Genomic DNA, 26,443 nt, shown 5'->3' with positions numbered 1-26,443 from the left:
AAAGCAACATAGAAAAAACAAAACATAAAAATAAATCCTAGCCTGTCCGGCACTAACTAAACCAATACGTTGCTATCTTAACAACTGGGGGGGCTTCTCCCACCCAGCTAACAACACACAGTCCTTGAGCACAGCTCTCACTCACGTTTGTCTCACACAGACAGGCATTCTGTGTGCCCCAGGCTGACGCCGGAAACCCCCAGCTGGTCATCCTTTATTCCTGCAATTATTAACCCCTCGGTATCCTGAAGATACTGAGCGGCCTAACTCACATAGGACAAGTACCTGGGCGAGATATATCTGCCCCCGACTACCAGACCGACATGACTCTTACAATATATATATATATTGTATCGACAATTGAAAAAGTTTCTAAGAGCGTCATAAGAAAAATCAGTAGTCACCAACTGTAAAATAAATAGGAAATCTTGCAGGATTTATTTCCTCATGTGTTTCAGTGCAGGGTGATACATGTGTTATAACACATATTATAGACGTTTAAGCTTACTGTACGTCAAATAAACAAGACATTTCAACGTTGATTTCAGTAAATACTATTTTTGGGGAGAGGGTGTCAAAATGTATCTTTTTCCAGTGTAAAATTAAACCTAACTTTGTCCCTTAGGCTGCGTCCCCATGATCAGTAACACTAGCGTCCTGGCTAGTAGCGTACAGTACAAGCACTGTGGATGAGATTAATAGAAATCCCATGCCTACTGTGCTTTATTACGCTGCATGAAGTTACCTGCGGTGTGGATTCTGTCATTTTCTCTTGCTTAGATGCTGTTCCTTTTGTACGGAATTTCCCCATAGACTTGCATTAGATGCGGAAAATCCACAGTTAAAAAAAGCACATGCGTTGTAAGTGCATTTACACGGCTGTTTTTAGCCTTGTTTAACCTAATTAATAAAAATGAGATTGAAACCCCCTCTTTTTGATAACCAGCCAAGGTAAAGCAGACAGCTGGGGACTGATGTCAGGCTGGTAAGGTCTATTTATATTAAGCCCTTCCCAGCCTAAAAATACCAGCCCACAGCCACCCCAGAATTGGCGCATCACATTAGATGCACCAATTCTGGCTCTTTGCCTGGCTCTTCCCAACTGCCCTGGAGCGGTGGCAATTGAGGGAATGGTAGTTGGAGTTGATGACAGCTCTGATTTGTCAAAAATCTCATCTGCAGACAAGCTCTGCAAGTTAGTAATGGAGTGATATCTATCAGACACCACCATTACTAACCCAGTAATAAATGTTGCCATGAAGCGCCGCCATATAGTCCACATTCTTCGATTCTTGCTCCGGCGACTGTGAATAGCAGTAAAGTGACCGCTATTCACAGGCGCCGAGTAGTGACTACAATGCTCATCAGAGTCTCTCTGCCACCTGTGAATAGCGATGACTTTACTGATATTCACAGTTGCATGAATCGAGGAACGTGTGTTGTGAATTTGGATTCTGGGCTCCCCCGGTGGCTACTGGTGGAATTGAACTGGTGTCTTCATCTTCTCTGTTCACCTGTTCCCATCAAGATGTGGGAGTCGCTATATAACCTTGCTGCTTTGTTAGTTGCTTGCCGGTCAACAATGTTATCAGAAGCCTCTCTGTGCTTGTTCCTGCTCCTAGACAACTACTAGATAAGTTGGACTCTTGTCCATGTTTGTTTTTGCATTTTGTTCCAGTTCACAGCTGTAGTTTCGTTACTGTGTCTGGAAAGCTCTTGTGAACGGGAATTGCCACTCTGGTGTTATGAGTTAATGCCAGAGTTTTAAAGTAATTTCTGGATGGTGTTTTTTGATAGGGTTTTCAGCTGACCATGAAAGTGTCCTTTCTGTCTTCTGCTATGTAGTAAGTGGACCTCAAATTTGCTAAACCTATTTTCATACTACGTTTGTTATTTCATCTCAACTCACCGCCAATACATGTGGGGGGCCTCTGTCTCCTTTCGGGGTATTTCTCTAGAGGTGAGCTAGGACTAATATTTTCCTCTGCTAGCTTTATTTAGTCCTCCGGCTGGGCTGGGCATCTAGAATCAACGTAGGCATGCTACCCGGCCACTGCTAGTTGTGCGTTAGGTTTAGTTCATGGTCAGCTCAGTTCCCATCTTCCAAGAGCTAGTTCCTATATATGCTTATGCTATGTTCTCTTGCCATTGAGATCATGACAGTTTGACCGGCCCGCAAAGTGTTAATTGTTTGGGCTGAAGCAGGAGAAAAAGAAGTGTTGAAGGGAAATTTTTTTTTTTTTTTTCCCCTCAGAGTTTTGCTGCCTAGCCCTTAATTGCTGTCTAGCTGCTTCTTACCTCCTCTTAACCCTTGAATGGCTCTGTGTCCACCTGTTTGTAATGGATCTTCAGAGTGTAACTGCAGGTTTGAATAATCTCGCCACGAAGGTACAAAATTTGCAAGACTTTGTTTGTCATGCACCTATATCTGAGCCGAGAATTCCTTTGCCGGAATTTTTCTCGGGGAATAGATCTGGGTTTCAGAATTTTCGAAATAATTGCAAATTATTTTTGTCCCTGAAATTTCGCTCTGCCGGAGACCCTGCACAGCAGGTCAGGATTGTGATTTCCTTGCTCCGGGGCGACCCTCAAGACTGGGCTTTTTCATTGACACCAGGGGATCCTGCGTTGCTCAATGTGGATGCGTTTTTTCTGGCCTTGGGGTTGCTTTATGACGAACCTCATTTGGAGCTTCAGGCAGAAAAAACTTTGATGTCCCTATCTCAGGGGCAAGATGAAGCGGAAATTTACTGCCAAAGATTCCGTAAATGGTCTGTGCTTACTCAGTGGAATGAGTGCGCCCTGGCGGCGACTTTCAGAGAGGGTCTCTCTGATGCCATTAAGGATGTTATGGTGGGGTTCCCTGTGCCTGCGGGTCTGAATGAGTCCATGACAATGGCTATTCAGATCGATAGGCGTTTGCGGAGCGCAAACCAGTGCACCATCTGGCGGTGTCCACTGAGAAGTCGCCAGAGAGTATGCAGTGTGATAGAATTCTGTCCCGAAGCGAGCGGCAGAATTTTAGACGGAAAAATGGGTTGTGTTTCTATTGTGGTGATTCTACTCATGTTATATCAGCATGCTCTAAGCGCACTAAAAAGCTTGGTAAATCTGTTTCCATTTGCACCTTACCGTCTAAATTTATTCTATCTGTGACCCTGATTTGCTCTTTGTCATCTATTACCACGGACGCCTATGTCGACTCTGGCGCCGCTTTGAGTCTTATGGATTGGTCCTTTGCCAAACGCTGTGGGTATGATTTAGAGCCTTTGGAGACTCCTATTCCTCTGAAGGGGATTGACTCCACCCCATTGGCTAATAATAAACCACAATACTGGACACAAGTAACTATGCGTATTAATCCGGATCACCAGGAGATTATTCGCTTTCTGGTGCTGTATAATCTACATGATGATTTGGTGCTAGGATTGCCTTGGCTGCAATCTCACAACCCAGTCCTCGACTGGAGAGCTATGTCTGTGTTGAGCTGGGGATGTAAGGGGGCTCATGGGGATGTACCTGTGGTTTCCATTTCATCATCCATTCCCTCTGAAATTCCTGAGTTCCTGTCTGACTATCGTGACGTCTTTGAAGAATCCAAGCTTGGTTCGTTACCTCCGCACCGAGAGTGCGATTGTGCCATAGATTTAATCCCGGGTAGTAAATACCCAAAGGGTCGTTTATTTAATCTGTCTGTGCCTGAACATGCTGCTATGCGAGAATATATAAAGGAGTCCTTGGAAAAGGGACATATTCGTCCATCGTCATCTCCTTTAGGAGCCGGTTTTTTCTTTGTGTCAAAAAAAGACGGCTCTTTGAGACCATGTTTTGATTATCGGCTTTTGAATAAAATCACTGTTAAATATCAATACCCATTGCCGTTGCTGACTGATTTGTTTGCTCGCATAAAGGGGGCCAAGTGGTTCTCTAAGATTGACCTTCGTGGGGCGTATAATTTGGTGCGAATCAGGCAGGGGGATGAGTGGAAAACCGCATTTAATACGCCCGAGGGCCACTTTGAGTATTTAGTGATGCCTTTTGGTCTTTCTAATGCTCCGTCAGTTTTCCAGTCCTTTATGCATGATATTTTTCGCGATTATTTGGATAAATTTATGATTGTGTATCTGGATGATATTCTGATTTTTTCGGATGACTGGGACTCTCATGTCCAGCAAGTCAGGAGGGTTTTTCAGGTTTTGCGGTCTAATTCTTTGTGTGTGAAGGGTTCTAAGTGTGTTTTTGGGGTACAGAGGATTTCCTTTTTGGGATATATTTTTTCCCCCTCTTCCATTGAAATGGATCCTGTCAAGGTTCAAGCTATTTGTGATTGGACGCAGCCCTCTTCTCTTAAGAGTCTTCAGAAATTTTTGGGCTTTGCTAACTTTTATCGTCGATTTATTGCTGGTTTTTCGGATATTGCTAAGCCATTGACCGATTTGACTAAGAAGGGTGCTGATGTTGCTGATTGGTCCCCTGATGCTGTGGAGGCCTTTCGGGAGCTTAAGCGCCGTTTTTCCTCTGCCCCTGTGTTGCGTCAGCCTGATGTTGCTCTACCTTTTCAGGTTGAGGTCGACGCTTCTGAGATCGGAGCTGGGGCAGTGTTGTCGCAGAAAAGTTCTGACTGCTCCGTGATGAGGCCTTGTGCCTTCTTTTCCCGTAAATTTTCGCCCGCTGAGCGGAATTATGATGTTGGGAATCGGGAGCTTTTGGCCATGAAGTGGGCTTTTGAGGAGTGGCGCCATTGGCTTGAGGGGGCCAGACATCAGGTGGTGGTATTGACTGACCACAAAAATTTGATTTATCTTGAGACCGCCAGGCGCCTGAATCCTAGACAGGCGCGCTGGTCATTATTTTTCTCTCGGTTTAATTTTGTGGTGTCATACCTACCGGGTTCTAAGAATGTTAAGGCGGATGCCCTTTCTAGGAGTTTTGAGCCTGACTCGCCTGGTAACTCTGAGCCCACAGGTATCCTTAAGGATGGAGTGGTATTGTCAGCCGTTTCTCCAGACCTGCGGCGGGCCTTGCAGGAGTTTCAGGCGGAGAGACCTGATCGTTGCCCACCTGATAAACTGTTTGTTCCTGATGATTGGACCAGTAGAGTCATCTCTGAGGTTCATTCTTCTGCGTTGGCAGGTCATCCTGGCATTTTTGGTACCAGGGATTTGGTGGCAAGGTCCTTCTGGTGGCCTTCCCTGTCACGAGATGTGCGAGGCTTTGTGCAGTCTTGTGACGTTTGTGCTCGGGCCAAGTCTTGTTGTTCTCGGGCTAGTGGATTATTGTTGCCCTTGCCTATTCCTAAGAGGCCTTGGACGCACATCTCGATGGATTTTATTTCAGATCTGCCTGTTTCTCAGAAGATGTCTGTCATCTGGGTGGTGTGTGACCGTTTTTCTAAGATGGTCCATTTGGTTCCTCTGCCCAAGTTACCTTCTTCTTCCGAGTTGGTTCCTCTGTTTTTTCAAAATGTTGTTCGTTTGCATGGTATTCCTGAGAATATCGTTTCTGACAGAGGGACCCAATTCGTGTCTAGATTTTGGCGAGCATTCTGTGCTAGGATGGGCATAGAGTTATCTTTTTCGTCCGCTTTCCATCCTCAGACGAATGGCCAGACCGAGCGGATTAATCAGATCCTGGAGACATATCTGAGGTGTTTTGTGTCTGCTGACCAGGATGATTGGGTTGCTTTTTTGCCATTGGCGGAGTTCGCTCTCAATAATCGGGCCAGCTCTGCCACTTTGGTGTCCCCGTTTTTCTGTAATTCGGGGTTTCATCCTCGATTTTCCTCTGGTCAGGTGGAATCTTCGGATTGTCCTGGAGTGGATGCTGTGGTGGAGAGATTGCATCGGATCTGGGGGCAGGTGGTGGACAATTTGAGGTTGTCCCAGGAGAAGACTCAGCTTTTTGCCAACCGCCACCGTCGTGTTGGTCCTCGGCTTTCTGTTGGGGATTTGGTGTGGTTGTCTTCTCGTTTTGTCCCTATGAGGGTCTCTTCTCCTAAGTTTAAGCCTCGGTTTATCGGCCCGTATAAGATATTGGAGATTCTTAACCCTGTTTCCTTCCGTTTGGACCTCCCTGCATCCTTTTCTATTCATAACGTTTTTCATCGGTCATTATTGCGCAGGTATGAGGTACCGGTTGTGCCTTCCGTTGAGCCTCCTGCTCCGGTGTTGGTTGAGGGTGAGTTGGAGTACGTTGTGGAGAAAATCTTGGACTCTCGTGTTTCCAGACGGAGACTCCAGTATCTGGTCAAGTGGAAGGGATACGGCCAGGAGGATAATTCTTGGGTGAATGCATCTGATGTTCATGCCTCCGATCTGGTTCGTGCCTTTCATAGGGCCCATCCTGATCGCCCTGGTGGTTCTGGTGAGGGTTCGGTGCCCCCTCCTTGAGGGGGGGGTACTGTTGTGAATTTGGATTCTGGGCTCCCCCGGTGGCTACTGGTGGAATTGAACTGGTGTCTTCATCTTCTCTGTTCACCTGTTCCCATCAAGATGTGGGAGTCGCTATATAACCTTGCTGCTTTGTTAGTTGCTTGCCGGTCAACAATGTTATCAGAAGCCTCTCTGTGCTTGTTCCTGCTCCTAGACAACTACTAGATAAGTTGGACTCTTGTCCATGTTTGTTTTTGCATTTTGTTCCAGTTCACAGCTGTAGTTTCGTTACTGTGTCTGGAAAGCTCTTGTGAACGGGAATTGCCACTCTGGTGTTATGAGTTAATGCCAGAGTTTTAAAGTAATTTCTGGATGGTGTTTTTTGATAGGGTTTTCAGCTGACCATGAAAGTGTCCTTTCTGTCTTCTGCTATGTAGTAAGTGGACCTCAAATTTGCTAAACCTATTTTCATACTACGTTTGTTATTTCATCTCAACTCACCGCCAATACATGTGGGGGGCCTCTGTCTCCTTTCGGGGTATTTCTCTAGAGGTGAGCTAGGACTAATATTTTCCTCTGCTAGCTTTATTTAGTCCTCCGGCTGGGCTGGGCATCTAGAATCAACGTAGGCATGCTACCCGGCCACTGCTAGTTGTGCGTTAGGTTTAGTTCATGGTCAGCTCAGTTCCCATCTTCCAAGAGCTAGTTCCTATATATGCTTATGCTATGTTCTCTTGCCATTGAGATCATGACAAACGTGGACTACGGCGGAGCTTCATGATAACAGTTTTGATTAACAAATCACAGTTGTCATCAACCCAACTACCATTACCTCAATTGCCACCACATCAGGGCAATCGATGAGGCAAAGTGCCAGAATTGGTGCATCTCATGTGATGTGCCAATTCTGGGGCGGCTGCAGACTTGTATTTTTAGGCTGGGAAGGAACCAATAACCAGGAACCTTCCCAGCCTGATAATATCAGCCCACAGCTGTCTGCTTTACCTTGGCTGGTTATCAAAAATAGGAGGGACCCCACATTTTTAAACTAATTTATTAAATTAAACAAAGCTAAAACACATGAAAGCACCAAAGGGTGCACGTTTATTATATTTTGTGGGGGTGCGAGTCTGACATTAGGTGTCTGCATGATCTCATCACTTCTTCTTCTTCCCCCTGCCTTCTCCATACAGATTATTAGGTTCTGTAACCTGATCTCTCAGTGAATTAGCAGTTTGTTTTGCTTTGACCAAGAACAGATTTGAGCTGTTTTTTTCACCCGAGTAGATGGTCTGGGAATGTGGCGAAGAGGCTCATAAGTGGAGAAACAAGCAAAGTTCTCAGATAAGATGCATTACAAAGTTTCTTAGATTTGCTTGTACTTTTGATTTATGTAAAGTTTGCTGAAATGTGAAATACTTACTTAAATTAGGAATTACAGGTGAATATCTGGAAAAATATAGACACATAGAAGATTATGGATTTATAACTGCATACAATATGGTGGGAGATAATCAATTCAGCTTAATATAATGTCTTTGTTTTACTATAACCAGGGCCAATTTATCAATAAGGGCCCCACCATGCTGTAGGATAAAATGTAGCTACGTGTTAAATCTGCAGGACTCTGAATGGTGATATTATTGGGGTACAGTATGGCGGGCCGGACAGTAAAGCACAGTAAGGGCAAAGTAAATGAGATTTCTCCCATGCACACGCTGCTTTTGTTTTCCTTGCAAATTTGAAGCATTTTCATATTTACAGGATGTCATTTTTTCAGTGTTTTCCACCCATTTAAATGAATGAAAAAACTGCATGAAAAAAGCATAAAAATGTGTCAAAAATGTGCATATTTTATGCAGAGTTTTTCCTGCCAACAGACGTTTTTGGTGCAGAAAGATTTGCTACAAATGGTTAAAGGGAATCGGTCACCAGGATTTTCCCCATATGAGGCAAGGCGGCACCCTGTAATATGTGCACATACCCCAAGGCGGGAATTTACAGGCATTTAACATGTAACTGAACATTACAAAGCTTTTTGATACATTGTATCTCCTCTGACTCACTGTTGTTCTGTGAGGGTCCAGGTCCAGAGATTTCCTCCGATCCCTCACACCCCAGAGAAGAGCTCACGCCTGTGTCCATCGCTCAATGATAAGCCTGCGGGTCTATACGCTGCTGTGTGCACTTTTATCTGGTGGTCTGAGTGATTGTGGGGGGGAATGGGATCAGGAACCAGACACCCCCCCCCCCATCAGTGGATTACATTGACTCCAGTATTCCAAGTTTTGTTACAATTTAATTCAGATTATGTTACAGTAGTTTGGGCACGGTTTGGCGGTATTATTTTTGAGATAGCACGGTGGTATTTTACACTAGCCTTTTGACATTGTGAGCAGAGTTATTTGTGCATTGTAGGCCAGTATTATAAGAGTACCATGTAGCAATATTATTTGGGCCAAGCAACCTGCTATTTTTCTCCTTTTTTTTGTTTATAGCTTTTTGGTCACAATGGAGCATATTGTAATCTTTGGGCCCAATAAAGTAATATTTTTGGCATTTCCTGGGGAGGAGAGACCTGGATGCGGACCCGTTTGTACAGGACACGTCCTGGTTACACATAATATTACACACTTACGCTTGATCTTCTTTGGATTTGTTTTTCTTAAACAATTGGACAAATCCTTTTCCTTTGCCACCAGAACTAGAAAGAAAGAAAATATTGCTAAATGTTTTTTTAGTTTTTTTAACCCCTTCCCAACTGGGTGTATTTTTTTTTTTTTGGCTTCTTGTTTTTCTTTCCTACTTTTTTTTCCAAAAGCCATAACTTTTTTTTTTCCTTTGCCACAGATGTGAGATATGTTTTTATTGCTACACAAGTTGTAGTTGTAAATGCCCTGGTAATTTTACCATGTCATGTGCTGGAAAATGGGAAAAAATAAAAAATGCTGTGAAACATGGAGAAAACATCCTAATTCTCTCTGTATTTTTTGGAGTTTGTTTCTTATGTTGTTCACTGTCTGGTACAAATGACTTGGATACATGTGTGATTATAATGACACCAAACTTTGTAAAAAAAAAAAAATATAACTACAATAGGTGCAGGGAATGTAATCGCACGTGGGCCCTGGAACCTCGGGGGCCTCAAAAGTCCCTTTTGCCTATATAAAAAGCCCAATACTATTAAAAATCTGAAATAATTGGGGGCCCCGTTAGAGGTTTTGCATTGGGACCCATGTGCTGCAGGTTACCCCACTGGGCGGGGGCTAGTTTTGTTTTTGTGTGCCGAGCGATAGCTTTTCTGGATACCATTTTGATAAAGATACATTTTGAATTCTTTATATAGTTTTATTTTTTGGAGAGGTGAGACAACCAAACAATGGCAATTTTGGCATTTCACATTTTTTTTATGCCATCTGGAATGACTAATTTTACAATTGTGTAAACTGATCAAACTGTGATGGACATGATGATAAAAAATATGATTTTTTTTATTTTTTTATTAATGTTTGGATGGTAAAAAGGTGGTGTTCAAACTTATGTTTTCTCTTATTATTTTTTTTATTTTAATTTTTTTTGGAACCTCCGATTGCTGTATTGCTTGTTATATATACTGCCTCACTACTGTATCACAGATAGTAAAAATGATCTGTTTTGAAGCCCAGGGCTCTGTAGGAGTAAAAAGATGGTGACAGTGGGGCCCCTCAGTGGTCATGGTGAGTCTTTTTGGCATTCCTTGATTGGGTAACAAGGGAGCCAATGGGTGTTGAGACAGACACTCTGCCAAGACATTGCCACTAACGAGCCATCTATTTCAAGACCTCTGCTTGCTACATTGTTGCCCGACAGTCGCTCTGACCTTGTGGGCTCACACATCTGCAGGTTAGTTATAATGTAGCTATGTAAGCACTGTAAGCTTAACATAATCCTTTAAAAAAAATTCCAATATCTTTCCTGATTCCAGACTAATATTATTTTGTGTGGTTCCTCTGATATTTCTCTTGGAAGTATATACTGTAGATACGTTATCAACTTGGTGGTTTTTCCCCCATCATCTTATTAGGATTTACCCCTTCAAAGCCGAACACAGTCCGATCAGTGCTGTACAGGGACCAACCCTAATAATAAGAGGGAAGGTATCGGCCACTTGTCTCATCACACATTCCTAGCAGGGGACCCGAGATGTGACACCCGGAGAGACGCTCCGCCATGTAATGAGGAACGTGCGGATTTATCAACACAGAAATGTCACGCTACTGACCTGCTGAAGCTCTGGCCTGAGCTGCTGATGTCATCGTAGTGCTCGTCGGAATTTCCAGAATCTAAAATGGAGAAATGGGATATTAGAAAGTTATCATCACGTCTTATTTGGTCTGAACAGGAGAAACAGGTCCCCAAAGTGTAAGACATCCTGATTAAGAGGAGCTCATTCTAAGGCCTCATTCAGATGACCATTTTTTTCCAGGTGCGAGAAAATCAGACTGATTATTCGGATCAGACTCAAAGCAGACTCCGATCCAAGTTGGGTCAGAGTTAGGCCAGAGTTGGGCCAGAGTTTGGTCAAAGTTGGGCCAGAGTTGGGTCAGAGTTGGGTCAGAGTTGGGTCAGAGTTGGGCCAGAGTTGGGCCAGAGTTGGGCCAGAGTTGGGTCAGGGTTGGGTCAGGGTTGGGTCAGGGTTGGGCCAGGGTTGGGTCAGAGTTGGGTCAGAGTTGGGTCAGAGTTGGGTCAGAGTTGGGCCAGAGTTGGGCCAGAGTTGGGCCAGAGTTGGGCCAGAGTTGGGCCAGAGTTGGGCCAGAGTTGGGCCAGAGTTGGGCCAGAGTTGGGCCAGAGTTGGGTCAGAGTTGGGTCAGAGTTGGGTCAGAGTTGGGCCAGAGTTGGGCCAGAGTTGGGCCAGGGTTGGGTCAGGGTTGGGCCAGGGTTGGGTCAGGGTTGGGCCAGGGTTGGGTCAGAGTTGGGTCAGAGTTGGGTCAGAGTTGGGTCAGAGTTGGGTCAGAGTTGGGCCAGAGTTGGGCCAGAGTTGGGCCAGAGTTGGGTCAGAGTTGGATCCAATTTTCTCGTACGTAGTGAAATGGAAAAAAAAAAATTGTCCATCTTCTCCATTTTTCCATTTTGGTAGTCAGTGAAAATCAGACTGCACTTGGATGGCATCAGAGCACAATCTAATTTTTTCACGGACCCATTGACTTACATTGCTGATTTTGATCCAACCTTAGGAAGAAAATTGGAAATGTCCAATATTTTCTGCAGACAGCATGGACCAAAGGGGAAAGAAAAGGAAAAAAAAAAAAAAAATCGGACATGGCCCCATAAACTATCACAGGTACAAGTGCTATTTGTAAAAAAAAAAAGAATCTGCAAAAGCCAAATGGTGAAAAACAAATAAAAATAAAATACCCAATAGCAAAAATTATTTTTTTCGACCAAAATACATGCAAATAAGTAAAAAAAATAACAAAAAAACTTGACTACAAAAGGTATCCATAACCTTTAACTTTCTCCAGAGAGAAGACACTCATTGCTACTTTTCTCGGATCTGACCGATAAGTGAACAGTATTAATACTTACAGCTGTCCGAGCCCCTACATGTGTCTGCATTTGCGCCACTAAAAAGAATAAAATATATTAATACACAAAATGTGTTTACCTCTAGAAGTTCACATGATTTATTTTTTGTCATTGTAAATTCAGAATATCATTAACGTGTGCCCGTCATCTCGGGTGACCTTCCAGAATGCGCCTTCCTGTGTGTACATGAGGAATGACACTATATCTAGTCATTATCTGACTTGTATCCTTTTTATCACCAGTTTTATCCTCTGAAGCGTCTCTTTAATTTTCAGTTCCCTCTGAGCTGGTGGGTGGAGAACAGCTGATTTGATGTTTCCTATACAATCAGCACACAAACAGGAAGGATTCCCGCTTTCCTGTCTGAATATAGCACATATATAGAAGGAGCAACATTATGGAGGACATTATACAGCAGTACTGAGCAGTGTAGCTGTGAACTCAGCACTGTGGCGATATAAAATACTTTCTAGAAAGCTGTAGCAGTACTGTGCAGTATAGCTGTAAATCCAGCTTGAAATAAGGTATAATACTTATTAAAAATCCACAGCACCACAAGTATTTGTCTGTGCCTCTCTATATAAGGACGCAGTCAGAGGACAGTATAAATCGGACAAGTACACGGACTGTCTGGCGGCTCTTCCTACCTGAGCGTCATAGCTTAGTGTATTTCTATGTAGCTGTCACGCTTGGGTCAGGAGAGCCTTTGGCAGTCCATGCACTGCGTCCCGAATTTTGTCCGATTTATACAGCCGTCTGACTGCACCCTTACACTATTCCTCCTCCCCCCCACCCCATAGACTATGATAGACAGCTGCAATCTGATACTTCAAAGAGTTGCTAATCTTGTTTGCTTCATGATCGATTTTAGCACTTTTTTTTTTTTTAGTGAATAATTTGTTCAGGAAGCAGGGAAAAGAGGAGAAGTGGCTCATAAGTGGAGAAATTTATTTTTTTTCCGGTAAAATATATTACAATTTTTATTTTTATTTTTTAATATATATTCGCTTGTACTATTCATTTATGCAAAGCTTGTTGGAGTGACAGCGACCCTTTCAAGCAAGGATCTGCTGCCCCCATGTAGAAACAGAATTGCAACTGTATTCCATCTCATTTCTTAATATGTAGCTATTTTACAGAATCTATCAGACTAGCTCTCAGATTACAATTCCCTATAATAGCTCATTGGCTGCATGTGATACATTGTTCCTGATATCAGCCACTTCAGGGCGGGCTGGTTATAGGGGGTCACTAAACCCGTTTTCATGATCACGGCTACATGATACATATTTTCACTGTCAAAAGCTCTAAAACATCTACAGCCATAAAGGATGAATGTTATTAGGAGCGCTGCCTCGGGTATCTCACTTCCATAGGCCGAGGACTCGAGTCAGTGCCCCCCCCTTTAAAAACGCTCATAGAACAGAATAGTCCACACACCTGTCTCTTCTCCTGACTTCTATGTCAGCGTAGAGATCTTTGTCGGCAGGGATTTGGAATATGTTCTGGCCACATAAGGCCTGGATCTCATCGCTGATCTGCAGAGAGGCCACCGGCACAAACCCGTCTGTCCAAAGTAACAGAAGTTTAGTGACGTAAAGGGAAACTCCATCAGATACATGAAACGACGCTCATCAATCATCTCTTATTATAAGGAGGCTCTTCTCTTTTCTGCATAGAACCTTCAACTTATTAGAAGAGAATAATGTAACTTTCCACCTCGTTCTTGACTGTAGACCTGGTAAGTACATGTCCCATAAGGTCTCATAAGCCCCTTTCACACATCAGTTTTTTGCCATCAGTCACAATCCTACAAATTTAAAAAAAAAAACGGATCCATTTTTTCTCATAGACTTGTATTAGCGACGGAAGGCCTCACGTTTCCTCCGTCGTTCGCCGGATCCATCTAAAACTGTTTGTGCGGCGGCCGGAGGCAACTGACAAAGTAACAATTTTTGTGTCCGTCGAAAAAACGGACAGTAATGGATCCGTCCCGTCTGTCGTTTGCTAGAATGGAAGCCTAGGGCGCCGGATTCTGTTTTTTTTTAAACTGAGCATGCTCTGATTTTTTAGGATCCAATTAGCTGGATCAGCTAGTCTGATCTGGCGAAAAAAACAGATCCATCGCATCAGTTTTTCACAATAGGCTACGGATCTGTTTTTTTTCAACATTCAATGGATTGTGACTAATGGCAAAAAAATGATTTTTAGATACATTGTTTCAATTTGTGAGCAGGATACTAGAGAGCAGCAGATGCAGGAAAAGGCCGAGGAGAGGCAGCAGCCCGTACTCTGCGCAGCAGCCCGTACTCCACGCAGACGCATGCCGCAGCTCACAGGCAGTGTATACACTGCAGGTCTGATAGGGATAAATGAATGGAGACGGCTTTATAGCATCTACAGGAAAAGGTCTCAAGAAGATACAGACACTATGCAGACTTACAGCTGATGAAGCCTCTTGTTCGCAGACATTTGCCCATAGAAGTCTTTCAGTTTGTCATTCTAGGCTTATGTGAAAGATACGTACGTTTTTACAGCTGCTCATGGATCAGGGAGCATGTATCACACACTGGCCGCGTGATTTCAGCCATATATATGTTTAATTCTGAAACGCTGCAGGGTTTAAAAGCCACCGAGGACGGAGCTGCAAGAGAGACTGGTCAGACAGGCGGATCCCCGGCGGCTTCTACCTGCCCCAACCCTGGAGTGACAAGGTCTTATGCAAATTGCCTCTGCAAGGAGGCGCCAACTCTTGGAAGTAGCCATCCTAAAAGTCAATATTGACCCATGGGCAGCGGGAGTGGAGGAGCCGCTGGGGACCCGCCTGTCTGACTAGTCTCTCGCGAGGATCAGTCTTCACTGGCTTTCATCTATGTCTTTCTCTGAAATGTTGCAGCGTTTTCAGAGTTTAACATATATGGCCAAGATCCGATACATCCACAGGCGGCATGTATCAGCTGTCAGGTTCCCTTTAAACTGCCCCCATATTATATGGCTAAGAAACGGGAATTTAACCACGATTCTGGCAATATTAATAGTCCATACACAGTCAAATTAATCGATCATCACCAAACTTTTGCCCAATCAAGAATGTTACAACAGAGAAGGATTTCTTCTTGCTCAGACTTTTCCACCACTTACATTTTCCGTGGACGTCCCTTGACAGCCATTTTCCCGGAGGACAGTCATTCATCTGAATAACCTCAACTTTGTCGCCTTTCTTCACCGTAAGTGCGTTTTTTTCATGCTTGAAATCTTCCATAATTTTGGATGTGTATAACATCTTCTCCTGCCCGGTGATCTAAGTGACACATTCTTACCGTCATTACCAGAACGTACTTATATGTGATCAGCATCGAGCCGTAAAAAGGGGAAAAGATCATTGATCCTCAGATTACCTTGTATTTTTTCCTAAGCGCCTGTTCATCTTTTCCCATTTTCACCTCTCTGGATTTAATTTCTTTTTGTCCCAATAATCCGTTGGATGTATCGAAATTGGCACTGGAGGAATAAAAAAGAGAAAGGTCGATTGTAACAATGTATCTGAGCTCTACTTCCAAAAAAAACCTACACTGTATCATAAAGATAAAGTGTTCTAAAAGATCTGTCACCAGATTTCTCAACATAAACTGAATTTGATATTAAATTTCTTAGACCTGACAAGACTGGTGTACTTATCGTGAAAATCCATGTCAGAATGGCTTTACAATATTCTTTTTTTTTTAAGTTTCCACTTCATCACAATCCACCTAGCCTGAATGAAAGACTTCAGTGTCCCCCCCCTCCCTGTTTATATACATATTATTTTTTTTTTTTTTACGTAGAGCTCCAAATCTGTTGACAGACTTAAATGACCCCCCCCCCCCCCCCAAGATATATAGCCTCCTCTTTGCAAAACATAATTTCTTGCCTTTAACGATAATGAAACGACTCTACTGACTCGGCTCCAGTCTGCACAGCAAAGTAGACAAGCGAGCTGTTGATTACGGCCTGTGACTGCCCTAGTGGCCAATGTGAGAACTGCAATACTCCAAATAAAAACACATACAAAACTAGGAAAATAAATAAAATAGTGTCTATGTATACTTTCCCATGTAATAATGACTATAGATAAAAATGTGAAATTATATAGTTTATAGTTATGATGGGAGACTTCTCCCAGTATAATATCTTACCTATAATATCCCTCAGACGCTGAAGATTTATTGCTGGAACTCACAGTGCTGGAATAACTAAAAGGTATACAAGTGAAGTTAGCATGAAGGTAGCCGAGTCCAAGAAACATGAGGGCAGAGTCATCCAAACTAATCATTAATATGAAACATTTGGAAAATAAAATAAAAATACAATATATATATATGTGTATATATATATATATATATATATATATATATATATATATATATATATATATAATATATTCTCTAAACATATTAACATATTATTATACATATATTAATAAACATATGTATATATGTTTATTAGTATATATATATATATATATATATATATATATATATATATATATATATATATATATATATATTAGACATATTATTATACATGCATATGTAGAAAAAAATCAGCTTATACAAACATACTTTTTTATTTTATTTAATACATACGGTACATATGTATATATATGTTTTCCAAGTCTTGTACCCATCAAGTCTTGATTATATAAAAATGAGTGTCGGATTATAAAATATTCTATACAGTCTATAAAAAGTAAACAAATATTCTTTATTTTCATATTTTCAGGCGGCCAAAGAAAACTAAGTGAAACTGACTTAAAAGAGAAGGGAACCATAAGGTCTCTATTATATCCATGTTACTCCTCTCGGTTTCTTTTGATCACCGTGGCTCCAGCTCTGGAAATCCCTCGCTAACTGATGATTTTGCCAGGATAGCTGAGCACCGCCAGACATTTTCCCAGCAGCGGCCATGTAATGTCGTGCTACATTGTGGTCATTCCGCTGGACGGCCCTCCATGGATGATACATTGACGACACATCAGCCAATGCTAAGCTGCTTTTATGCCCTCCATCATGAAATATGCTAAAAAACAGAAAAGTCTTTCCTCTCAAGCCACTTACAGTAAAGAATTCTTCTGCTTCTACAATAATAAACAAAAACTGCAAAGTAATTTTACGGAAATAACAGAAAAATTTAAAAATATATGTAATAAAATTCTCTAATTTTTACCTGAGATCATCATCAACTGAGACCTATAGAGAGAAATATAGAAAACATTAGTTCTACCAACTCCGCAGAGGTAGAATTCTTTGAAGATGCCATTCGGGTCCCGGCTTTCGAGTACTTTCAGAATGTGGTTGGACACGTTTGTGGTGAGCGGACACGTTTGTGGGGAGCGGACACGTTTGTGGCGAGCGGACACGTTTGTGGCGAGCGGACACGTTTGTGGCGAGCGGACACGTTTGTGGCGAGCGGACACGTTTTTGGCGAGCGGACATGTTTTTCGAACCCTGTTAAACCCCTGATGACGTGCCACAACAGAGGACTTGGTATGACGCAGGTATTTGCCTCCACAAGACCAAAGTCTCCCTTCAATACATAGAAAAAAGGGGCCTCCTAGTAATGATCATAATATGGGGGGAAACATAGGTCTCTCTGCTATTATCAAAATCCTTGGCCCAATTCCCAGACCCTGTTGCCTCCTTTGGACAGGGGGGTCCTGCATGCGTAACGACCACCAAACATAGTCTGTACTCCCTTATCCCCCATGGATGCAAGGCATTTTGCCTCCAGTATACGGTATCAGGTGGCACTGGACTTCATAACTTACAGATATAGCGTCCCACACCCTCCGATACTCCTCACCCCAGGGGTCCCCTCACCTTGTGGGTATATCCGTCCGCAGTCTCTGGGCTCCTCCCAGGGTCTGTAATAAAATAAGATTCATTATAACTTAATCTTTGATGAATATAATAGAGCAGCCGACAATCGAGCAGTAGTGGGATCGTCCTGGAGTGTTATATGGAGTATTATGGGGTAGACGCTCTGCAGCTTGGGGGTCTGTAATTGTGATCTGTCTCTGCACCAATTCTGCAGAAGATGGAGGCTTAAAGGGGCGTGCCAGGCTGATCTAAGAGTATAAACTGCGCACGCAGGCTAGTAGGGGATATTTCCCCCATCATAATCGCATCCTCTGTTCTGCAGAGACTGAAGAAATTCTTTGTAATAACACGGAACGCAACAAATGCTACAATGTAACTTACTGGGTTCCTCGGAGTCGTAGAAATTACTGCTGTACATGGACTCTCTGACCTTCAGAATTTCCTCATAACACACCATCCCCTCCAACTCATACGGGCTACAAAGGAAAAAAAGAAAGCAGATATGCGCAAAATTCTTTTCACACGTCCCAAAATGTACAACTTATTAATATACTTCACATTTTAGTTACTATTTTTTAAATCTCTGCTTTCACTTAACAAATGATCCAAGAACAAGAGACCCAGTGTCTTATACGACCAATTCTCCATTCCTAGCAGTACATGCGTTACTCTCTCCATTCACTTCAATGGGAGGTCTGAAAACTTCCATGTCCCTGCACGGTCAGACACGGCCATTACACAGTACACAGCCGGCGCACATTTATAGGATTATCTCGGCACAGGAACATTTTATTTAATCACATCCAATTGTGGAGCTTATTATTATTCCAAGATCTATTGACTAAAGCAAACTTTTGTTTGTGGGGAAATCCCCTTTAAGTGGAGGGGGCTGGCCAATGCACAGTCACCTGTGGTCAGACTGGAAGATCGCCGTTCACCAGAGGAAACCATTTCAATGAATGAGCTGGAACAGCTTTGCCTTGAGGAATGGGCAAAAATCCTAGTGACAGTGATCCAAAGTAACTGCAGCTGTGATCGCTGCAAAAGGAGGCTCCACAAAGCGCTGACTTTAGGGGGGTGAATAGTTAGGCACATTGAAGTTTTTAGTTATTTTGTCCTATTTGTTGTTTTCTTCACAATAAAAAGAAAACCAGTTGTCGGCATGTTCTTTACATGAACTGATGCAAACCCTCAAAAAAAATAGTGAAATTCCAGGTTGTGAGGTTGCAAAACATGGAAAATGCCGAGGGGGTGAATACTTTCGCAAGCCACTAACATATGGTAGGTGGGGACCCTAAAAAAGATTTGGTCCAGAAACGTATTACAATTTTCATCCCTAGTTATCAGAACCAAGTCAGACCAAAGTTTACAGGAGAGGACAAGAGAATGATCAGGATTGATGCGATTTCCCATCTATAATGTTACTGTTTATGCTTCTACATTGTAACAATCCCATTAACTGCAGGTGTAAACTCAGGTCCAAATCTTAATGCGAATAATGTAAATAATACATTTTTCCATTTACTGACAGCAAGAAGTGTTTTTTTTTTTCCCATGTTGGGGGAAGCAAAATAAAGTTTATTAGAAAGTTTCAAGACTTGTATTTAAATGCAAATCCTGATATGTTCCATAACTTTCCATTTCTTCTACCTTATGACCTCTGTTGCCGGGCTCTCCGCCTCCGGGACAGGATTCACGGCATCAGGCGCATCTGCACAACAAGATATAAATTAGTTATAAAATACAACAATTCAGTGATAAAAAAATATGACCTGAAGACGCAACGGTTCCTAATAAAATGTTGTACGTTTGACTCAAAGCTGCAATAGCAAAAATGCAGCTAGTAGTGCGTCCGTCAGTAGGATCGACCCTCCTAAGCCGTCTATATGTAGGTCATAGGAAGCTTATTAAAATGATACCTTGATATCTGATCTGATGTCTTATTCCAGAGAAATCCACATATTTCTTAATGTGTAAATGAACGGTTAAGATCTATGGGCCGGGCATAGATCTCCCCGAGAATCTGCCTCCAGAGCTTATTATAAATGAAAGGAGGCATTACCAGCGTAACATAGAAAAACGATGATACATAGTCTAAAATAATGTCAAAAAGTAGCAAAATGTATTGCAAAAAATACATAAAAGGCAGAGAAGATGGGACACACACACGTCTGATAACAAGCTGTGAGAAAAGGGGCGCACAGAGTGGGAGCAATTACTGTCGTATACATCCATGTACAACTAATGTCCAGGAGATTCGCGAAAAGAACCAATTGTGAAAATAATTTTGCAATAGAACAAGGAGTTTCCAAAAAGACGGCGATGGAACTCACCATATTCAACATCATCACTGACTTCATAGGCATTAGCGTCACTTTCTGCTGGACTGTAAGTTTCATCATAAACGTCTTCACTCACTGCTGCGAGGCTGAAATAAAATACAGACAGTAAGAAGTCAGGAAACAGCAATCCTGGAAGTCTACTAAGTGATCAAACCCATCAAGCCACAAATCTGACTGGTAGGGCACTGTATGGCAGTATTATCAGGGCACTACTTGGACACATACTGAAGCATCTATTATCTGGACAGTGTGACGCTACTTATGCACTATATGGCAGTATTATTAGGGCACTATTTTGCACATAAAGACCCTGTTTTCTGAGCTATGAGGCACTCCCTCTTGGGAGCAGTATGGCCGTATTATTAGGTCGCTAGTGTGCAATTATAGCCTTGATCATCTAGACAGTGTGACACCAGCAGTGTTATATGGCATTACAGTGACATGCAAAAGTATTCACCCCCTTGGTGGTTTACCTATTTTGTGACATTACATCCTGTGTGTAAATATTTCTGTAATCTGATTTGTGTGTGATGCATCAGGACTAAATAGTCTAAGTTAGTGAAGTCAGAAAAATATAGGCATAAATTAAATTTATGGGATCAAATAACTAAAAATTGCCATGTGCATATGTATTTACCCCTTTTGATTTGAAACCCCTAAAAACATCTGGTGGAAGCAAGTCCCTTCTTAAATGCTTAGTGACAGGACGTCCCCCTGTGTGCAATCTAAGTGTCACATGTCTGTGAAGATCTGAGATCTGATGAAGATCTCCAAAACAGCAATATGAAGACCAAGGAGATCTCCAAACAACACCATAAAGACCGAGGACGAGGAGGTCTCCAAACACCACCATGAAGACCAAGGATATCTCCAAACAAGTCAGGCACAACATTGTTGAGAAGTACAAGACAGGGTTGGGTTATAAAGATAAACATCCCAATCTCTGATGATCCCTGGAGCACCATTAAATCCATTATCATCAAATGGAAAGAACATGGTACCACAACAAACCTGCCAAGAGAGGGCTGCACACCAAAACTCTGGGCAAAGAGAGCATTAATCAGAGAGGCAGCACAGAGACCAAAGGTGACCCTGAAGGGGCTGCAGAGTTCCCAATCAGAGTATTTGTCCATATGACAACAATAATCCGTACTCTCCAAAGAGGTGGACTTTATGGAAGAGTGTGAAGGAAAAAGCCTTTACTTACACACAAAAATTGTAAGGTACATTTTGTGTTTGCTAAAAGACATGTGGGAGACTACCCAAATGTATGGAGGAAGGTGCTGTGGTCAGTGGAGATCAAAATTGGACTTTTAGGCCACCAAGGTAAATGCTATGTCTGGCACCAAACCAATACAGCTCATCACCCAAAGAACACCATGCCCACAGTGAAACATGGTGGTGGCAGCATGATGCTGTATGATGTTTATCGGCAGCAGGGACAGGGAAAATAGTTTGAGCCAAGGGGAAGATGGATGGTGCGAAATACAGGGATATTGCAGAGCAGTGATTTCTGACTCGGACGGAGGTTCACCTTCCAACCAAAGACCCAAAGCATACTGCTAAAGCAACACTTGAGTGGTTTAAGGAGAGAGGTGTAAATGTTTTGGAGTGGTCTATTCACAGCCCAGACCTTTATTTAAGTGAGAATGTGTGGTCAGATGTGAAGATCGCTGTTCACCAGAGGAAACCATCTAACCTGAAGGAGCTGAAGCAATTTTGCCTTGAGGAATGGGCAAAAATCCCAGTGACAAGAGTTGGAAAGCTCATAGAGACTTATCCAGAGCGTCTGTAATCTATAGGAGGCTCAACAAAGTACCGACTTTAGGGGGATGAACAGTTATGCATGCTAAAGTTATCAGTTATTTTGTCCTATTTGTTCTTCACAATGAAAAGAAAACCAAATGTTCACAGTTGTAGGAATGTTTTCTACATGAACCGATGCAAACCCTCAAAAAACCCAGTGAAATTCCAGGTTGCAAGACTCGAAAAATGCAAAGGGGGTGAATACTTTCACAAACCTCTGTAATATTTGGATACTATATGTCGGTAATTTCTTATTCTGTTATGACTAATTTACAGTTTGTTATTAAACATTGAATAACATTTATCTATTTTTTAACAGATTCTTCCTTCTAAAACAAGAATAGGCAGAATGTAATGTTTTCCTCAGGGGCCGCTTTAGCCCTTCACTCGGGCATGTGTATTACTGTGCATGCAAAAAACTGGGTCACGCTGCTCTCTGGGTGCGGTCTCATTTTCTGCATGCCTTTACACCTAAAAATTGGCATTTAACAGCTGACTTACCATAAGGAGACTTGATAAGAGCACATTTCTCACCGGTATATACCAAGGGATATATTATATCAGCCTCTTAGACAGCGAACTACTATTGAAACAGATCGTCCATATGAAAACCGAGGCTGTACTTCAAGTCAATGATGCACCAAGAGATGGGGGGGAAATTACCCTGGGTGTCTCCAAAATAATTACCCAACAAAGCAGCATATTGTGCATGTCTATCATGGGGATAGGCACCAAAATGTGAAGCTTGCAGGAGAGCGTCACCAGCAACCTTAAAATGAGGAGGGGCAGTAAATTCCATTCATTGGAATGTTGTTACAAATGTAACAAATTTATTGTAAAAACTTATTTACTTTGTAGAGTTTGTTTTTAGTTACAGTAAAACCTAGATCTGAGAAAGCTTGGTGACAACACTTCTGACACCCATTATTGATTCAACATACATTGTCGCCATGCTTTCACGGAAAACCAGCAATTCAAGAGCAGGAAATGCCAAAGACAACTAATAACATAGAGCAGAGATCATGGAGTATTGACCAAAACAAGACAAATGTATCAATAAGTCACTACCTTGGGGGCTCCTCATATTCTGTTTCAGTCGACTCTAAATCTTCAAAATAAAAAGTAAAAAATAGAATAAACATTACCAACAAGCAGAACAACAGAAAGGAAAAATAATTCAGATCTTACTTATTGATATATTTACAGTTCATGTATTGTTAGGCTATGTGTACATATAGCGGTTTTCACCGCGGGTCCGCAGCAGATTCCATTGTGTTTACAGTTACATGTAAACCTATGGAAACCGCAATCCGCTGTGCACATGCTGCGAGAAAAACCGCGCAGACACGCAGCGGTTTACATTCCACAGCATGTCACTTCTTTTGTGCAGAATCGCGGCGATTCTGCACCCATAGGAATGCATTGATCCGCTAACTTCCCGCATGGGGCTGTGCCCACGATGCAGGAAGTAAGCGGACCATGTACAGATGGTACCCGGGGTGGAGGAGAGGAGACTCTCCTCCAGGCCCTGGGAACCATATTTGTGTAAAAAAAAAGAATTAAAATAAAAAATAATGATATACTCACCTCTCAGCGCTGCACGCGGCCGTCCTGTCACAGGGTTGCTATGCGAGCAGGACCTGCGGTGACGTCGCGGTCACATGACGGTGACGTCGCGGTCACATGACCGTCACGTCACGAAGGTCCTTCTCGCACAGCATCTTTGGAACCACGTGCAGCGCCGAGGAGATCGGGACGTCAGAGGGTGAGTATAAACCATTTTTTTATTATTTTTAACATTACTATTGATGCTGCATATTCCTGCATATGCAACATCAATAGTAGGAGTAAACCCGCAGCGGAAACCGCAAAACAAACCACGATAAATCTTCAAGGATAACCGCAGCGGTTTTGCCCTGCAGATTTATCAAATCCGCTGCGGGAGAACCCACAGAGGACCCTCCCTACGTGTGTACATAGCCTAAAGCATCCCTTGCAGGTCACCATAAAACCTGCACTATCTGTTACTTAATGCATGTTCTTCACACATACAATGCGGGTGTATTCTGCTGTAACAACTGTTGCTGGGGAAAGTTTTGTTTCAAGTGATTATGTCTAATAGAAACAAATCTTTGTGCACACAGGGTGATCTCTACGTACATCGTCAGTGCAATATTAATTGCATGTGTCACATTGTCACCAATATTTAACATAGTAATAATATGGTCAATTACAGGTAAAATCTGTGAAGTAACCTATACAGTCACAGCGTCCCTGACGTTAGATAAGCAGCGTTGTGTTTTGATAATACTCCAAAGTTTATACTAAAAACAATGAAGGAAGTAGCACACGAAGCTGTATAGATGTCCATCACCTGCCTTACCTGTAAATACTTAGCATGAGAAAATAGTTTCCTTTACTGATCTCGCACTAATCCTGAGTTACATCCTGTATTATACTCCAGAGCTGCACTCACTATTCTGCTGGTGCAGTCACTGTGTACATACATTACATTACTGATCCTGAGTTACATCCTGTATTATACCCCAGAGCTGCCCTCACTATTCTGCTGGTGCAGTCACTGTGTACATACATTACATTACTGATCCTGAGTTACATCCTGTATTATACCCCAGAGCTGCACTCACTATTCTGCTGGTGCAGTCACTGTGTACATACATTACATTACTGATCCTGAGTTACCTCCTGTATTATACCCCAGAGCTGCACTCACTATTCTGCTGGTGCAGTCACTGTGTACATACATTACTTATCCTGTACTGATCCGGAGCTACCTGGTTAAATCCTGTATTATGCTCTAATACTTAAGGAATTAGGCAAACATTATTAAAAATTAAATCATACCTGCCGGTACAGGTGTCTTTTCTTAATAAACTGTCTTGTGGGTACATGATGAATAACAATACTTCTGACCATTGTATAACTTGTTTCCTACATATTTCACCAGTTTACCCTCTGCAGCCTCTCTCTAATTTTCAGTTGTCTCTGAGCTAGTGAATGGAGACCAGTTTTTATAAGTTCTCCCATACACAGCACACACAGGCATGAGCAATTACTGTTTTCCTGTCTCTATGTACCACATGTTCAGAAGTAGCAAAAGTGGAGAAAATCATTATACATCAGTACTGAGCTGACTGGATGTGAATCCAGCACTGGAGGGAGGTAAAACAATCGCTTGTCTCTGTTTGCCAAGTGCTGCTCCCTTCTACTCTCTCAACAGGGTACGACTCCTATTATACCTCTGACTCCTCAGTCTTTCAGTAGTTATATTTTCTGAGTAAATTCTAAGGTCAGGAGACAACTGGAGAACAAGAAGTGGCTCATTAATGGAGAAAGCATCAGATTTCTCTGATAACAGCTTCTCTGTCATATGGTATATTTTAGAAGTGTTTTTATTTTCATTATTTTTTTAAATCACCCCCATTTCTGTCATTCACTTACCTACAGGTTTATTAGAAACCCCATTTTGCGGTAAAGACCCAGGGAAGAAGGCGCGGAGATCCACATTTTGGGGTCTGGGAGGTTTTGATGGAGGTGATCCCAGGGATTCAACTGGTGGAAGAGGCTTAAATGGTGGCACTTTTTCTTTCCATTCGTCCTTTGGAACTAAATGAAAATTATCCAACAATTCAAGCCGATGCACAATGATACAAAAGTAGACAAATTAGAGGTACAGAGTTCCATTGATTCCTTAAAGAAGTTGTCCACCACTTGGGCAACTTCTTCTCATAACCCTCGCTTGGCCTCCATAAAATGATAAAGCCTATGTTCATTTGCCAACCCATCCCTTTCTATCTAGAAGGGACTGAGCTGCAGTACCTCAGCTTGCCTGTGGACAAGGAGGGCACTGTTAACATTTGCCACGTATAAGAAAAAGGTTAAAAAGTTGACCAGAATGGGATTTTATTTTAAGATAGACCCACATTATACTACCCATTGCCGGTCTACCCCTCTCCTTTGAGGCTCCTATATGGGTAGTGGCAATCCCGATTCATTGTAGTCCCCAAATCTTCTCTCAACATCATAGGATGTTTCAGGGGCTCTCAATAAAAATGTCTGAATCTGACGAAACGGTAATTTTTATATTCACTCAAATTTAGCTGGAAAAAATTTTGTGTTGAATGTATTTTACGCAAATTGAATCTGAATTCTGGTTTGAGGTCTCTCCAGACCCTAGAGCATAAGATACATACAGTCAAAACCATAAGTTTCCATACACTATATAAAACAACACATATACAGGTTTTTCTCAATATCAGACATGAAATCAGAATAAACCTTTCCTGTTTTAGGTCAATTAGGATTATCATAATTATTAATATTTGCCAAATGCCAGAACAATGAGTGAGAGAGAGCGAGAGAAAGCAAGAGAGAGCAAGAGAGAGCAAGAGAGCGAGAGCGAATGTTTTAAGGCATTTTTATTACTTACTGCAAAGTCAAAAGATTCCATACATAAAGATTACTATGCCTTTAAACAGTT

General features: G+C 42.2%; 1 protein-coding gene across 1 annotated transcript in view; it reads right to left on the bottom strand.

Moving 5' to 3' along the window:
- The window catches only part of FYB2 (FYN binding protein 2), a 43,779-nt gene that overhangs the window by 5,906 nt on the left and 11,430 nt on the right, over positions 1–26,443 (bottom strand). The window contains exons 3-17 of the mRNA XM_077277177.1: positions 25,405–25,569; positions 23,011–23,050; positions 20,128–20,222; positions 19,445–19,505; positions 18,176–18,270; positions 17,795–17,838; positions 17,142–17,164; positions 16,112–16,168; positions 15,335–15,437; positions 15,078–15,237; positions 13,377–13,503; positions 11,937–11,974; positions 10,633–10,693; positions 9,010–9,075; positions 7,795–7,820 (exon numbers count right to left, since the gene is read on the bottom strand). Of these exons, the coding sequence (XP_077133292.1) occupies positions 7,795–7,820; positions 9,010–9,075; positions 10,633–10,693; positions 11,937–11,974; positions 13,377–13,503; positions 15,078–15,237; positions 15,335–15,437; positions 16,112–16,168; positions 17,142–17,164; positions 17,795–17,838; positions 18,176–18,270; positions 19,445–19,505; positions 20,128–20,222; positions 23,011–23,050; positions 25,405–25,569 (1,161 nt within the window). The remainder of the gene's footprint in view (positions 1–7,794; positions 7,821–9,009; positions 9,076–10,632; positions 10,694–11,936; positions 11,975–13,376; positions 13,504–15,077; positions 15,238–15,334; positions 15,438–16,111; positions 16,169–17,141; positions 17,165–17,794; positions 17,839–18,175; positions 18,271–19,444; positions 19,506–20,127; positions 20,223–23,010; positions 23,051–25,404; positions 25,570–26,443) is intronic.

This window comes from Ranitomeya variabilis, chromosome 8 (assembly GCF_051348905.1).
Source record: "Ranitomeya variabilis isolate aRanVar5 chromosome 8, aRanVar5.hap1, whole genome shotgun sequence".
NCBI lineage: Eukaryota > Metazoa > Chordata > Amphibia > Anura > Dendrobatidae > Ranitomeya > Ranitomeya variabilis.
This window is presented reverse-complemented; position numbering and strand designations above follow the sequence as displayed.